At 41.2% G+C, this 12,975-nt stretch overlaps 1 protein-coding gene across 1 annotated transcript; it reads left to right on the forward strand.

The window, feature by feature from the left end:
• On the forward strand, positions 1-12,247 carry LOC110989383 (bile acid-CoA:amino acid N-acyltransferase-like). The gene is made up of 8 exons (XM_087144309.1): positions 1-206; positions 5,865-5,989; positions 6,559-6,816; positions 7,510-7,676; positions 8,139-8,255; positions 8,859-8,944; positions 10,875-10,986; positions 11,915-12,247. Exons 1-8 carry the CDS (start codon positions 88-90, stop codon positions 12,245-12,247), a joined length of 1,317 nt encoding a protein of 438 aa, XP_087000435.1. The 5' UTR covers positions 1-87.
• The last annotated feature ends 728 nt before the right edge of the window (positions 12,248-12,975 follow it).

Raw genomic sequence — 12,975 nt, forward strand, 5'->3', positions numbered from 1 at the left:
GAGAGCACGACTACTGGCAATCTGTGATATGGTACAAGCTTGGCACACTTTGAGTCCCTCTGTCCCATGTGAAATAATCTTTTAAAGATGATGTCAAGACTTAGTCAGTTGGCCCGTTTGACAGTCACTCCTTCTGCAGCCTTGATTGACACTCAAGTGGCAATCCAAGCGACCGGATTGAAGGCTAACGGTCCTGTGACTATCAGGTGAGGGCCAAATACTCCATGCACACTATTTTAAGGCACAGGAGGAAAAATTCAATTTCAATAAGAGTGAGTCAGTCATGAAAAAAACCTCTCCAAATGAGTGAAAACCACTCCAAAAGAATGAAATTTTCACTCTGCCAAAGAGCCATAAAAAGCAAAATCGAAAAAGGGTTGTCCTTTATAATGACTCCTCTTTTCGAGTGGCTTTCACTCTTTTGGGGATGGACTCACTATTTTTGAGAGCGAGTTTTTCGCTCTCTTCTACCTTTACTTTCGAGAATCCATGATGAATAAGTATTAGAAGGTTAGATTGGCGAGACATGAGGTGCTGTGTTTCTTTTACAAGTACAGCCACTTCTATACATGCTCATTCGTACTTGGGACATTTTGAGGCGATATTTTGTAAATAACGAGTTGTGGAACTGTAAGTTCCCTCATTTGTACATTTAGAAGAGCAGGTTTGGTTTATTAAACCAGCAAGCGATCCGGCCACTCACTTGTGCCGTGTGATTACTTGCACAAAGCTCGGAGTTTTTTTTTGTTATTTCATTTTCAAATTGTTATTGTACTTTTTCGACCTCTCCTCCTCCTTGTAAGCTTGTAGTCTCCGTATCATCCGTTTGTTCACCGCAGCACGCTACTTCAAGGTAGCGTTGTTTTTTATGTACTACCTCATGGGCGTCGCAAAGGGGGTGGGGGACGAGAAAAACGAGAAATAAACAAAGGAATAAATAAAGAGAAAGAAGGGTTAAAAAGGAAAAGAGACGAAAATCACCAGTTTGCTTGAAAAATCTCAAAACAATCCCTTCCAAACTGTTTATCAGTGTGTTGGTGGTGAGAGTTTCCCCCCCCCCATTTTACACTCCCCCCGGGAAAACTGTGGCTTGCTCCCGGAAAAATCCCGACAACGCCCTAGGAATATTTCATAGATGGTCAGTTAGAAAAGGAAAAATGAAAATTTACCATCTTCTTGAGAAGGTCACACGTCCCAAAGTCTTCCCAAGAGTGCAGTTTGTTTACTGGTGAAAATGACTTCTTTTATTAAATGCTGGCCCCTTTCGGAATACTTTTTGTTTAAAGGATCAACATTTGCTATACACAATTACATTCATTCATCGATGGTCCGACGAAGTCTGGAGATTTTAGTACAAACTTATAGGTTCTTATTAATGAAAGCTTTATCTGAAATCTTGAATTCATGGTGCCGCATTTTTCAAAATAATTTTTCTCGCTGATTCCATAAAGTGACTTTTTTGTGTTTCAAGGACATGTTTAAAATACTTATTCTTTTCATTTCCGTTTTGGAGACACCTTTCTTACTTAGGAACGACTTCACCTGTTATGGAGCAAACACTTAACATGGGTGTAAATCCAGGGTAGGGGAGGTATATATCACTCCAGTTTCTGACCGGGGAAGGACTTTTGGACCATCCCCCAAAACACACTTTTTCGTGGCGAGAAATAGTCGTCACCGTTCTCACAAAGTGACGCTAATAACCAAAAAATGACTGTTTTGTCGATTGTAACTTTTTTTTCAATATTCTCTTTTACAATATCGTGCTTGACAATTTTGGCATGCTCCTACAAACAAAGCATCATTACTGTCATAGTTACATTAATGTTTCCCAGGGCAAATATCTTGTAAACAGCTTTTAGCGTTTTCACGAAGAGACTCAATGCTTAACATCCTTTGAACACGTACAAAACGTAAAGGAAATGGCTGAAAACTAGGTCAGCCAGGGATTTTGGTTTTGAAGACACGACCACCTTCCCTGTGATTATTCTCCATTGAACAGAAGGACGTTCATGTTCAAAAACGCAACTTTCGTTGCTATATGCAAACTTGTCACAGTGCCGATATCAGTACCCTTAACACCGGTCTAGTTTGTTCACTCATCTTTGTCAACAACATCAATATAATAATAATAATTAATAATTGTGATGCTTGTGGGCTTGTGGGGCCATTGGAAACTTCGAGTAGCCTACTTAATTGCTTCACTGCCTCATTACAAGCTGGGCTAGTAACAACTGTCCATACCAGTGTCAGTCCTTAATCTTTATAACCTGTCCATGTACTTGTGATTGAATGAGTACATCAAGGCCCTCAGGCTTCAAGGGTGAGTTTCAGGAAAAAAACCAGAAGTTTGCAGCCCTGTACACTGAGAACCTGCTGCTCCTAGCACTGTTGTGCATTCTTTTATCCATTGCTCGTCATCCAGGAGGTGAGGAACCTTCTAAATAATTTCAAGGCAGTTAGATGGCCTAGTCATGGCACAATGAAATGGAGTAAACTTGAACAGTTCAGTAAGCTACAAGATGTAACAGGATCACATTGAGTTGTTTTGAGGCAGTTTAACTTTGAAAGAGCAAAATGGCGGCCGCCGCGTCCAAGTCATATCGCGCGCCCGAAATGTTATGGTAACATATTCAGCGCGCGTGCTCCTGTTGACTTCGTCACAAAGGCGGACGCGCCACGATTTGCAGGCTCTCGTTGGACGATTACTGAAGTTGTGCGTTAACTTCCGGTTTCATGTAAACAGCAATCAATGCATAGGCCGTGTCCGAAACGGGCTTCCAGAGCATTTGGAGCGAAGACCTAGACCTAGCTCTAGACAACAGATTTGGATATGTGCAATGCATGTGCAGTGGGCGTCACGGTGCACATGGTTTAAACTGAAGTGACGTCACACCCACTAACCGGGTGGAACTTAACCATGGTCTATAACACTTTTATTTTTATTTGCTTATTAGGATAACAATGGTTAGTGACAATATCCAGTCAACGTTCTGAGATTCTGAGATTGTTTCTATCAAATAAATCTAGTACGACACAATTTACAGTGTTAAAATTACTGCACTAGGCCTTTTTGTACAGTCACCATATTTTACTGCCGAAGTAGCCTTTGATCAAGGCGCCCGCGACAAAATGGATCGTCGCTGAAGAGCGCAGAGCTGGAGGAGACTAGTTTAAGTACCGAACCCACGCACGAAGAAAGAGCCCTCAATACACTGTAATAAATGGTTGTAATTTCGGTGGTTTCGCAATGTACTTTTTAATAGTGGTGTATAAGCTGTGCAAGCCGAAGTCCTTTTTTATGCACGTTAGACGTAAACTGAATAGCTTAATTCACCTCATTCCTATTCACTTTAATCCATACAAAAGATCAAACTGTGTCAGAATTTTTACCCTTGCTTTCATTCATATTCATAAATCATACCTGACTTTTTCATATTTCTTTAGAAAAGGTAAAAGGTCAACAGTGCCAGACAGACACCTCAACTACTGAAAAGATTCTAAATAAACGATAAAATTACAGAGGAGCAGTGAATAATTCGATCTAATTTTGTCCTTTTTGTGTGCACCGAACCAAAATAAAGTCCCAAACAGGGAAAGGGCCATTGCTTCTTAAAACAGATTTGAAAAGTCAGAGTTGACTTTAAATTGAGAAGAACGTTTCGCCAACATCCATTTTTGCCAATACCTAACGAGCCGTAATAATCACACTTAGATTTCAATTACATTATAAAGTCAGATGTAGTCAACATCTGGACTTTCCATTTATTGCAGTCCCCCGCTAATCCTTCATTCTTGCCATCTTTATCCCCACCATGCAGTTGCGAAAAAAAAAGCATAAATTTAGCACCCGCATATAAAACGCTTCTAATTTCTCAGGACACTTTTCCAATGCAGTCGTAACAAAAATGATGTCAATGGAATTGATCTATACCACCCAGGGCCAATTCTTAATAGGTTTTCGTAAGTGTAACGTGCATTTGAGATGATAGCAGCAGAATGATAGTCACGCACACAAGTACATTGAGTGGAATAGTTTATCTTTTGTCGTTTGTGTTTTATGAAAGCTCCTCTTTGTCTTTGTTCACGGACTTTCTTTGATTTCCCACGGACCTTGGGCGTGGCGCCTGGCCTCAGTCGTTTTATCTAATCCCAAACGAGTCGTACATGTTCGGAAGAAAACACTTTGGCTCGAATTGCTCACTGCACATTTTGGAGCTTGTTGTTGTTGGTTCTGACCATTGGGCCTTGGTCAGCCCGACTTCCGATCTCCAAATTCGCCTAAATTTGCTTTGGTTAGAAAGTTATGCAGGCTTGTCCCATATAGATGATATGGAATTTTTCTATGTTAATGAGATACCTCTCGAGAATGGGGCTATAATAAATTGTCTTCGTCCATTTATTGATCAAAATAGCAACTTTTACATTCTGGATATCGGTTAGAAACGAACTATTTTCGATTAAACCTGATAAAAACCACTTCTCATGGGCCCTTTAAAACCCTGCCACGTGGGAGCGTGTGCCCAGATTGACACAGAAATCACGACCTGATCGAACTCCCGTGACTTTTCCAAACTTTTCCCCACCTAACTATTGAAAAAGGGTATCAATCTTGGTATCGCCCTGGCAGTGACTGAAACGGGGGGTCCATATCCATTCCCATATGTTTGTGCACAAAACACTGCTATTATGATAATACACGCAATACCCACTCCCCTCTAAAATACCCCTCCCCCTTTGGAAAATGCATCAGGCCAATGTCTGGGATGCTTGCCAAAGTGTCTGGAAGCTTGTGGTTGGCGCAAGCACTGTAAACGTATAGTGTTGACCTGGAGTCCTGGGTGAGCCCTTGTGATTGACTGGGCCTAGCCTGGGTCTGGAGAGGCTGGCCACGTGGCATCATTTACACTGCCTAGGCCCACCCGTTGTGCTACGAAGGCCCTGGATGAGTGAGTCGTGGTGATTCAAGGATGTATAGCGGGAATTTCCCGTGTATTTTTGGTATCGCTGATGTATTTCTGTATTGTTGAATTCACTGCAGACAACGCCCCAAAAAGGACACTTCCGCCACACTGAGAAGTCTTTCTAGGAAGGTCTCCGTCTGATTTATTTGGAAAGAAACAGAAAAAAACATTGAATAGTGATCGTCAAACCAATCTGAGACAATTAATGCACATTCTGCATTAGTATAAAAAAGACGTTGTCGGCTCCACGGGATCCCCCCAATACACACCACGCCCCCCAAAAGGACACTTCCGCCGCAAAACACATTGAGAAGTCTTCCTAGGAAGGTTTCCATCTGATTTATACTGAAGAACACTAAAAAAGACATTGAATAGGGATCACTTTATCCACAAATAAATCTGAGACACTTTGGGCGCATGGCGCAACGTGGGCCGTTGTAATGGATACGGTCCCTCGCCGCAGTCGTTTGTCGGTTGAAATGTATGGGCTTCTTGTTCGTGTTCATTTATGTCCCCGTGTTTACCAAAAATGTATCCATAGTATATGTACTACATCCTCAAGATGTGTGTCCTTGGCTGTGGATGCCCCCGTACAATTCTAGGATATGATGACATCATAATACAGTCTATGCAAAGCCCTACTGGAGAAGAGTGCCTATAGCCTGCAGGAAAAAATTATATTAAAATTATCTGGAGAGGCCACTCCTTTTTTACAGTGTTGGAAAAGAAAAAAACACACTTTGTTTTCCTTTGAATCATATTCGAATGACGAAGAGTAATAGGAATTTTCCGTCTAACACACATTGTAAAATGAAAAAAATCTCAAAATCGCAGAACATGTTGGCTCTTTCCATAACATTCTGTGGAAGAGCATTATACTGTCTGTTTGCGTTCGACCAGATCTGTCTCTCAGATGGAAACCCGTCAGAGAAAGGTGAAGTTTGAGGGCCACGGTCATTACATAGCTGACGATGGAGGAGTTGTTTCTGTCCCCCAGCAGATGTCCTTAGGCGGAACGTACACTGGTATGGCAACCATTTTATTGACTATTTGCTGTAGACATGTACTTTCTCCTGTCACTTTTCCTCCCAACAGTACACTGTAGTCTCGTCAAGTTCGCAAGCACTCCCCCGCCAATTCATTATGATGCCTTCACAAGTCTTCAGCCCAAAACCATACGCTAATCAAATGAATTGTGTTCAAAATTGTCCCTTGTAATAGAACCTGTAACTGACAGACTTGTGACGGACTCGACCACAACACTGCTTGTGAAGATTAAAAATAGGATAAGATATGTGCATTTTAGTATAAATCAAATTGCACCAGACCCTTTCCTAGGTCGTAGCCGTTCACTTATTTCTGAAAATAAGGTGTCCTGAAAAACACCGATCTTCTGAGTGGTTGACAAGTTTCCACCTGTAAAAGAAAGATGATACGATTGGTTTATAAATAATGTTGAACAATAGTCAAAGATGTCTCTACTCTCTGTCCTAGACAAAAGAATGTATGCATTAGGAAAGGCATACACCGTTTTCCACTGCACAGTTTTATTTCAGACTAGTTTTGGAGTACAAAAATACTTATTTCCGTTTAGGGGCTGAATCCATGGGACTGTTCTGGAGCATGCAGCCTACTCCGGATCAGAAACTCGGCACTCGTTTCTTCGTTAAAGATGTCACGAATTCAGTGAAGGTGAATCTTTCCTTGCACAATGGACATCTGGACAACAAAGCATTACAAACGGCTGAATCAGAGGCTACTGCGACTGCCGAGAGGTGGTACATGGGCAAGAACGTGGAGAGAACCAGGGTCCACAGCGGGCGCCTTAGGGGGGCCTTATTCAAACCAAAAGGTGATTTTCTGGTCTAATCAGTTTCTATTCGCTGTGTTCAGGCCCGTTTTAGTTTGTTTGTTTCTTTAACGGTGACATATTTTCAATTCGTGTCGCAGGACAACTTTGCAGATAAATGAAGTGCATAATCGGCACATGAAGCCAGCCACAGCGTTTTGCCTCCTTTTTATAACATACATGTACATTATATCCTACCAGCGCCCTGTTTGGTGGGAAAGACTGCAGGGCGGTAAATGACCGGCAGTTATGGCTTTAGACCTGTGCATTTCCTAATGTTACAACGCAGTATTTTCAGAGCCATCGTTCCGGAAACAAGACCACAGCCGGTTTTTTTTAAGTGGTGCGATCCTGCACTGCCAGAAGTCTTATTACTATCAAGATATTTAACCGCAACAATGACAAAAAGCAAATAAGTAATTTAATTTATGTAATCACATGTAGCAACAAAAAATATAATAACAAAGTTGGAGCAGGCATTTTCAGCGAAAAATTAACTTCGTACGTCCCAACGATGTAAGTAAAAATCAACTAGTCATATTCATATTTTAAACATACACAATGCAAGTGCGATAGGTCAGGAGCCACAAAAGCGTATCTAATCACTGTTGCTAGAATTCTAATAACAAGAATTCAAATAACAAAATACCAAATAAGTTTTGAAAATACCGATCAGAATCGATTTTCTTTGTTCAGGATCGGGACCGTTTCCAGGTGTGATCGACATATTCGGAATCGGAGGTTTGGTGGAGTTCCGTGCGGCTATGCTCGCTTCACACGGACTGGCCTGCTTCGCCCTACCGCACTCTTCATATGAAGATCTACCCTTAACAAATGAGGTCATACATTTGGAATACTTCAAGGTGAGTGTATAGAAAGGAGCTAGGGATCACAAAAGAGGCTCTTGTATATTAGTTTAATTTTTAAGCCGTACTTAGTGTAAAAAGCCTTCGACTGTATACACCGTGCCAACGATGAGGTCCACACTCGGCCCCAGGTGTCTGGCTGTTTTTCAACGCTGTAGTTCAGACCACTCTAATCTTGGATCCCATCAACACATCTCTGCTGAGAATATCAAACAAAAACCCAAATAGTCTATTTAGCTCATTAAAGAAGACTGGTCTTATTTCTTCATTTAAAAGTCATTTTAATGTGATATTTTTCTATCATAGTCCATCTAAGCTCACTTGATATGTTGTCATTCAAAGCTGCAACCGCTTTTGTTGTTGAAGTTCTAGGAAACCGCCCGCCCTCTCTTTCTTTTGATCAGGGTGTTTTGTTAATTTGGGTCTTTCGCTCGTTTTTCGTTTCTTTTTATTGTCTAGGAGGCCATTGATTGGTTGAGTGATCAACCCTTCGTCAAACCTGGCGGTGTCAGCATGGTCGGTACCTCGCGTGGGGCCCAGTATGCCTTAGCTACAGCTTCGCATTTTCCTGAAAAGGTAAACTTAACGCATGCAGCGACAACAGTTAAATTAAGGAAGTTTACAAACAAAAAAGCAGGGAACAACAAATGCAAGGGGGTGGTCAGTTTCAAATTCGGGAAACCTCGATTTAGTTTTACAGAATTATGGGGAAGAAATATTTCAGACACTTTGATTTGTTGTCAAGGGTCGCATTCCTAATGTAAAGGGGTTGCCCCGTATCATTTTGAAACGAGCGGTAACAAAGACATTGAATTGGCGTGTATTCTTCCAACTACAAATGTTCCCCCAAACGACATGCCTCGGCAATTTATTTTGTTGAATTTTCTAGAGACACGGTCCGCATCCTCCATGATTTCTTTTAGGGTTAAAATTATCCATCAACGCTTTGCCTCTTCTGTTAAAAACCCTCGATCCTTTCCACGACACCTGTCTCTTCATAGCTTAATGATGATTAAGTACAAAAACAAAAACAATATAGTACAAGTCTAAGCAACACCACATACGGCCAGGTTTCAGACACGAACATTAAAAGCTTCAATTTGTTGACACAATTAAACGAGGGCCACCTTTATTCATTTTTCTGTTTCATATATGTGTATTTTAACTTTCCCGAAGCAGTTACGGGCGGTCGTCGTAATTAGTGGTCTTCATGCTCATTCTTTATTCCCCTGTGCACTCAACGGAGAACATCAGCCGTTTGTTGAGTAAGTACAGTCTTTTTACCACGATTTGGGGTCAAAATCTTTTCTCTGTATTTGTGTTTTTAGTTAATTTTCAAATACATGTATTTCTTTTAATACCGAGCATCCGCCCTTTTCTCACAAGGTACACTAGTCTGCAGTTGCAGCCTAGCTTGCTCTACCTTTTACAATTTTCAAGGAAGGGGGGTCAGCACCATCGACAGTTTAGTTTGGTTTGAGATGTCCTTCCACAACCTCAACAAACCTTGCCTCAGATTTTGTGCGGCGGTGTCCAAATTGGTGTGATTGGGAACATGACAAGAACTTCTTGCAGTGACGGAGGTGTCCTGTATTACGCAAGCGCTGACTAATGTTTTATAACCATTGGAAAACGTTGAGAAGAAAGAAGATGAACATGAATATTGTGATTTTGAGGAGGAGCCCTGCTGTGAATGTTTCTGAACCTTCAACTGTAGGCCTGGGCGTCGAGGGGAGGCAAAGGGGGCGTTTGCCCACTGAAAAATAAATGAAACATAAAAAAGAGGGAAAAGTGAAAGGAACTTTGACGCGTTTATAAACTACACACATCAAACATTTGAACACACGGTGTGTTCAGACATGTTCAACGTAAAAAGTGTTTATCATCGGGGCATGAAATGCCTGTATTCCATTTTTTCCCCGCCAATGCTCTAAATTGCGGATGAAATCAAAATCTCATGGTGTAAGTGGATAAATGAAGCTGCTAGAACGTAGAATATATAGGTGCAGAGGAATTATCACTTGATTTTCACTCCAAAAATAAACACCGTGTTTAGACAATACATCCAGTTGTGCGACACAGCGTTAAAGACACGAATAGGTGCATGTGCCGTATGTACACCCACACCCAAGTGTGTAAATGCTTTCAATCGTGGACTCCCTATTGTTCCTCTTTTGTTCATACTTCAACTTTTTTCGGAAGACCTCCCATATGTTTTGTACACGTTTTCCAACCGTGGACTCTTCGGCAACCGTGGTCCCCCACTGTTATAGGTCCACGATTGAAGGCGTTTCGATCTCTTTCCGCGCGTCTGCTTCCCCCGCGCGTCTGCTGACTGTTGTTAGTTGCAAATGTTTAGAAATCGGACTGATCAGAGTTGCTCATATTACTCGTTTCTTACCTAGGTTCGTGCATGTAACATGCATAGATACTTCAGGATCTCGGACGGGTAATAACTTTCTGAAAACAAGGGTCTGACAACAGTATTTCAACCATTTTTGTTGTCGTGTTAAGTTGTAGCAATTGGCTTACGTACTGCGTATGACTTGAACACGTGTGTGTCATCATTACCCTGTAATGTGCGGTTATGTCAATAAACACTTCACCCTTTGTAAACGTGTCAAAGTGTTTCAAAACACCATCCATAGGCCTATGTTTAATCACAAACATACGTTGCGTTTACGAAATAAAGTACATTTAGTGTTTTCAACGTATAAACATATATGTGTTTATTTATAAACGTGTCAAAATGTTTAAAAAGTGCCACTGAGTTGCATTTAATTTGCGTTTACAAGTGAAACGCTTGAGTTTTAAAGTATACGCTAAGCACCACCATGAAGTAGTGAAATTGGACCCAGTATACTCGACGGATGTTTATTGGAAACAGAGTAAGAGAACAAAACTTAGCAGAAGTAAGCAACTCTTGCGCTGTTAAAAGCATCACCTAGATGCACGCGTTACGGCCACATCGCTACTAGAATGAACGCTCCCGACCAATATGGCTCTTTTCAACCAATAAGGGGGTGCTTCTGCACAAGGAGGAAAGCCAGTCGTCTTATTTGATTGATTCAAAACACCCATTTCACTCATGACACTTCAGCAGCACGAAAGAGGAAAACAGAAGGCCTTGTTTCAGTTCAGATGCAATTTCTCCTTCAACTGAACCCGTGTTGATAAATTTTTGATCTTGAGCAGGTTGCTCCCCACAAATATTGAGCCGTCTTTGAAGTTTGAGGGCGCCAAAGTCGTATTTGCACCCCACAAAGAGATGTATAAAGTAACAGGTGAACATGCTGCAATATTCAAGGTACGCCATTCAGCTTGTGAAATTCAGCGATTCCTCGGACAATTATTAGCTTGTTTGGATGCATGCAGGGATTTTCCCTGTTAATTTCTTTCCTTTTTTTTAGTTGAGTCGGCTTTTTAAACGAGACTGGAGTTGGTGCTCCCCTTCTTATTCACGGTGGTCTTATATAGCTCTATGTTTAAAACGAAAAAGCAAATGTTATACGTCGTACTCCAACTTTTCAAAAGATTAAACCAACGTCTTCACGGACAGTTTGAAAAAAGAAGTCAGACGTTTGAAAATTGAACTACTATGTTTGAAAGCTGAGCTGCGATGTTTAAAAATCGAAGTATGCGACGCTTGAGTATTCAACTGCAATGTTCGAAAAGTTAAACCACGACGGTTGAATGAGCCGTGATTTTAAAAAGTTGAATACGACATTTGAAAAGTCGTTGTACAACGTTTGCCTGTCCGCAATAGAACGCTTTCATTTTGGTTACTTACCTTAATCCTCTTCGCCCCCAGTCGGGTACAAGGCGTAAACGATTTGCTTCCAATAGTTCCTGTTCTTAGTAGCATGTTGTACCTCACCCCAAACCTCTTTCAGTTCTGCCATCACTGTACGTATCCAGGTTGTTTTCGGCCGCCCCGCTTCCTCTTCCCAGGTGGAGTCCATCCGAGCGCAGATTTATTTTGGTCAGGTGCTCAATAAACGTAATTCGGGTCTGTAGTTGCCTGCAGGTTTGATCCAATTTACGTAGCATGCGACGTGAACAATGGACAAAACACGACTTGCATGTGTTTCACGACTTGGGTGTTAAAGACCAAAGAACTAAACCCGACCGTGCGTCTAACGACTTTAATGATAGCAAGATTAGCTTGATTCTCCCTCAACCTTCGACACGGTTAGTGAAAGAGGCGATGGGTTTTAATATTTTGCCTCTTACAGCTGGAAAACGCCAGGCAGTGCCAGTTTCTGTTTATAGCAGGAGAGGCGGATGACATGTATGACAGCTGCTTCAGCGCAAGGGAAGCGGCAACCAGACTGTCCAGGCACGGGTGCTCCAACTATCAAATCCTCAGCTATCCTGACGCCGGTCACCTGATCGAAGTTCCTTATGCTCCATCGGCCTCGGTGTTCTCCCTTCCAGGCTACGGTAAAGTACATTTTAAAGAACCCATCGCTTACATTTCCATCTCTTATCCCTCCATAAATGCTTTCCTGTGTTTGACCTTTAGAAGCTCCCCAACAAACACCTTCGATGACAGTCGCAGGAAGTGAAAAGTTAAACAGACAAAAAAATACTTCGATCTAATAGGAGACATTTTTTCCCGACTTCGTTTGTACAAGATTTGTTCCAAAGTTCGTTGGTTCGAAACAAACATTCTCCCGTTCGTTCTAATGAGATCTATATTTAGAAACATTGTTTATTTACAAACAAACCGTTTTTACGAGATAAATTAATTTTAACGGAGTTTGTTTTTTATGAGATATATTTTTTCCAAGTTCATTCTCATGAGATATGTAATGTCAGGTTTGGATTTATTTCTCACGAAAACAAGCTTCAAAAAATTTGTAACTCATAACAACGAACTTTTAAAAAAATTTAAAAAAATTATGAAAATGAACTTTGAATAGTGTACGTTGTGAAATATAAACTTGACGGCACTCCATGGCATTCGTATCATAGTCACGAAGGCATGCGCAGTGAAACTAGTAAGTCTGCATTCTGAAGCGTCGGAATTTCACTCGAAACCGGCTATAAGCTGCGTTCTGCTTCACATCGTGCGACAAAAACAATATGGCTAGATGGATGTCTCGCAAACCACGAGGTAAACTTAATAAGCAATTTCATTGGAAAACGTTAATTAAATTATCGACCTATTTTTACTTTTTAATCCAAAAACGTTTTCTAAAAAACTGAAAAAAGTGAGATGGGTTAGTTTAAAATTTGCTCCTTTTAAACCAGCCCATTACAATTCATCACTCATCACATGAAACAAACCTTA

Source organism: Acanthaster planci, linkage group LG12, assembly GCF_054643075.1.
Source record: "Acanthaster planci isolate LZ-2023a linkage group LG12, COTS_SCS, whole genome shotgun sequence".
Taxonomy (NCBI): Eukaryota; Metazoa; Echinodermata; class Asteroidea; order Valvatida; family Acanthasteridae; genus Acanthaster; species Acanthaster planci.

Excerpts from the sequence above, each read along its gene's own strand:
- LOC110989383 (XM_087144309.1), top strand. The coding sequence starts at position 88 with ATGATGTCAAGACTTAGTCAGTTGGCCCGTTTGACAGTCACTCCTTCT. Across the intron at positions 6,817-7,509 it reads GGCCTTATTCAAACCAAAAG|GATCGGGACCGTTTCCAGGT; the intron begins GTGATTTTCTGG and ends TTCTTTGTTCAG. Across the intron at positions 8,945-10,874 it reads GAACATCAGCCGTTTGTTGA|GTTGCTCCCCACAAATATTG; the intron begins GTAAGTACAGTC and ends GATCTTGAGCAG.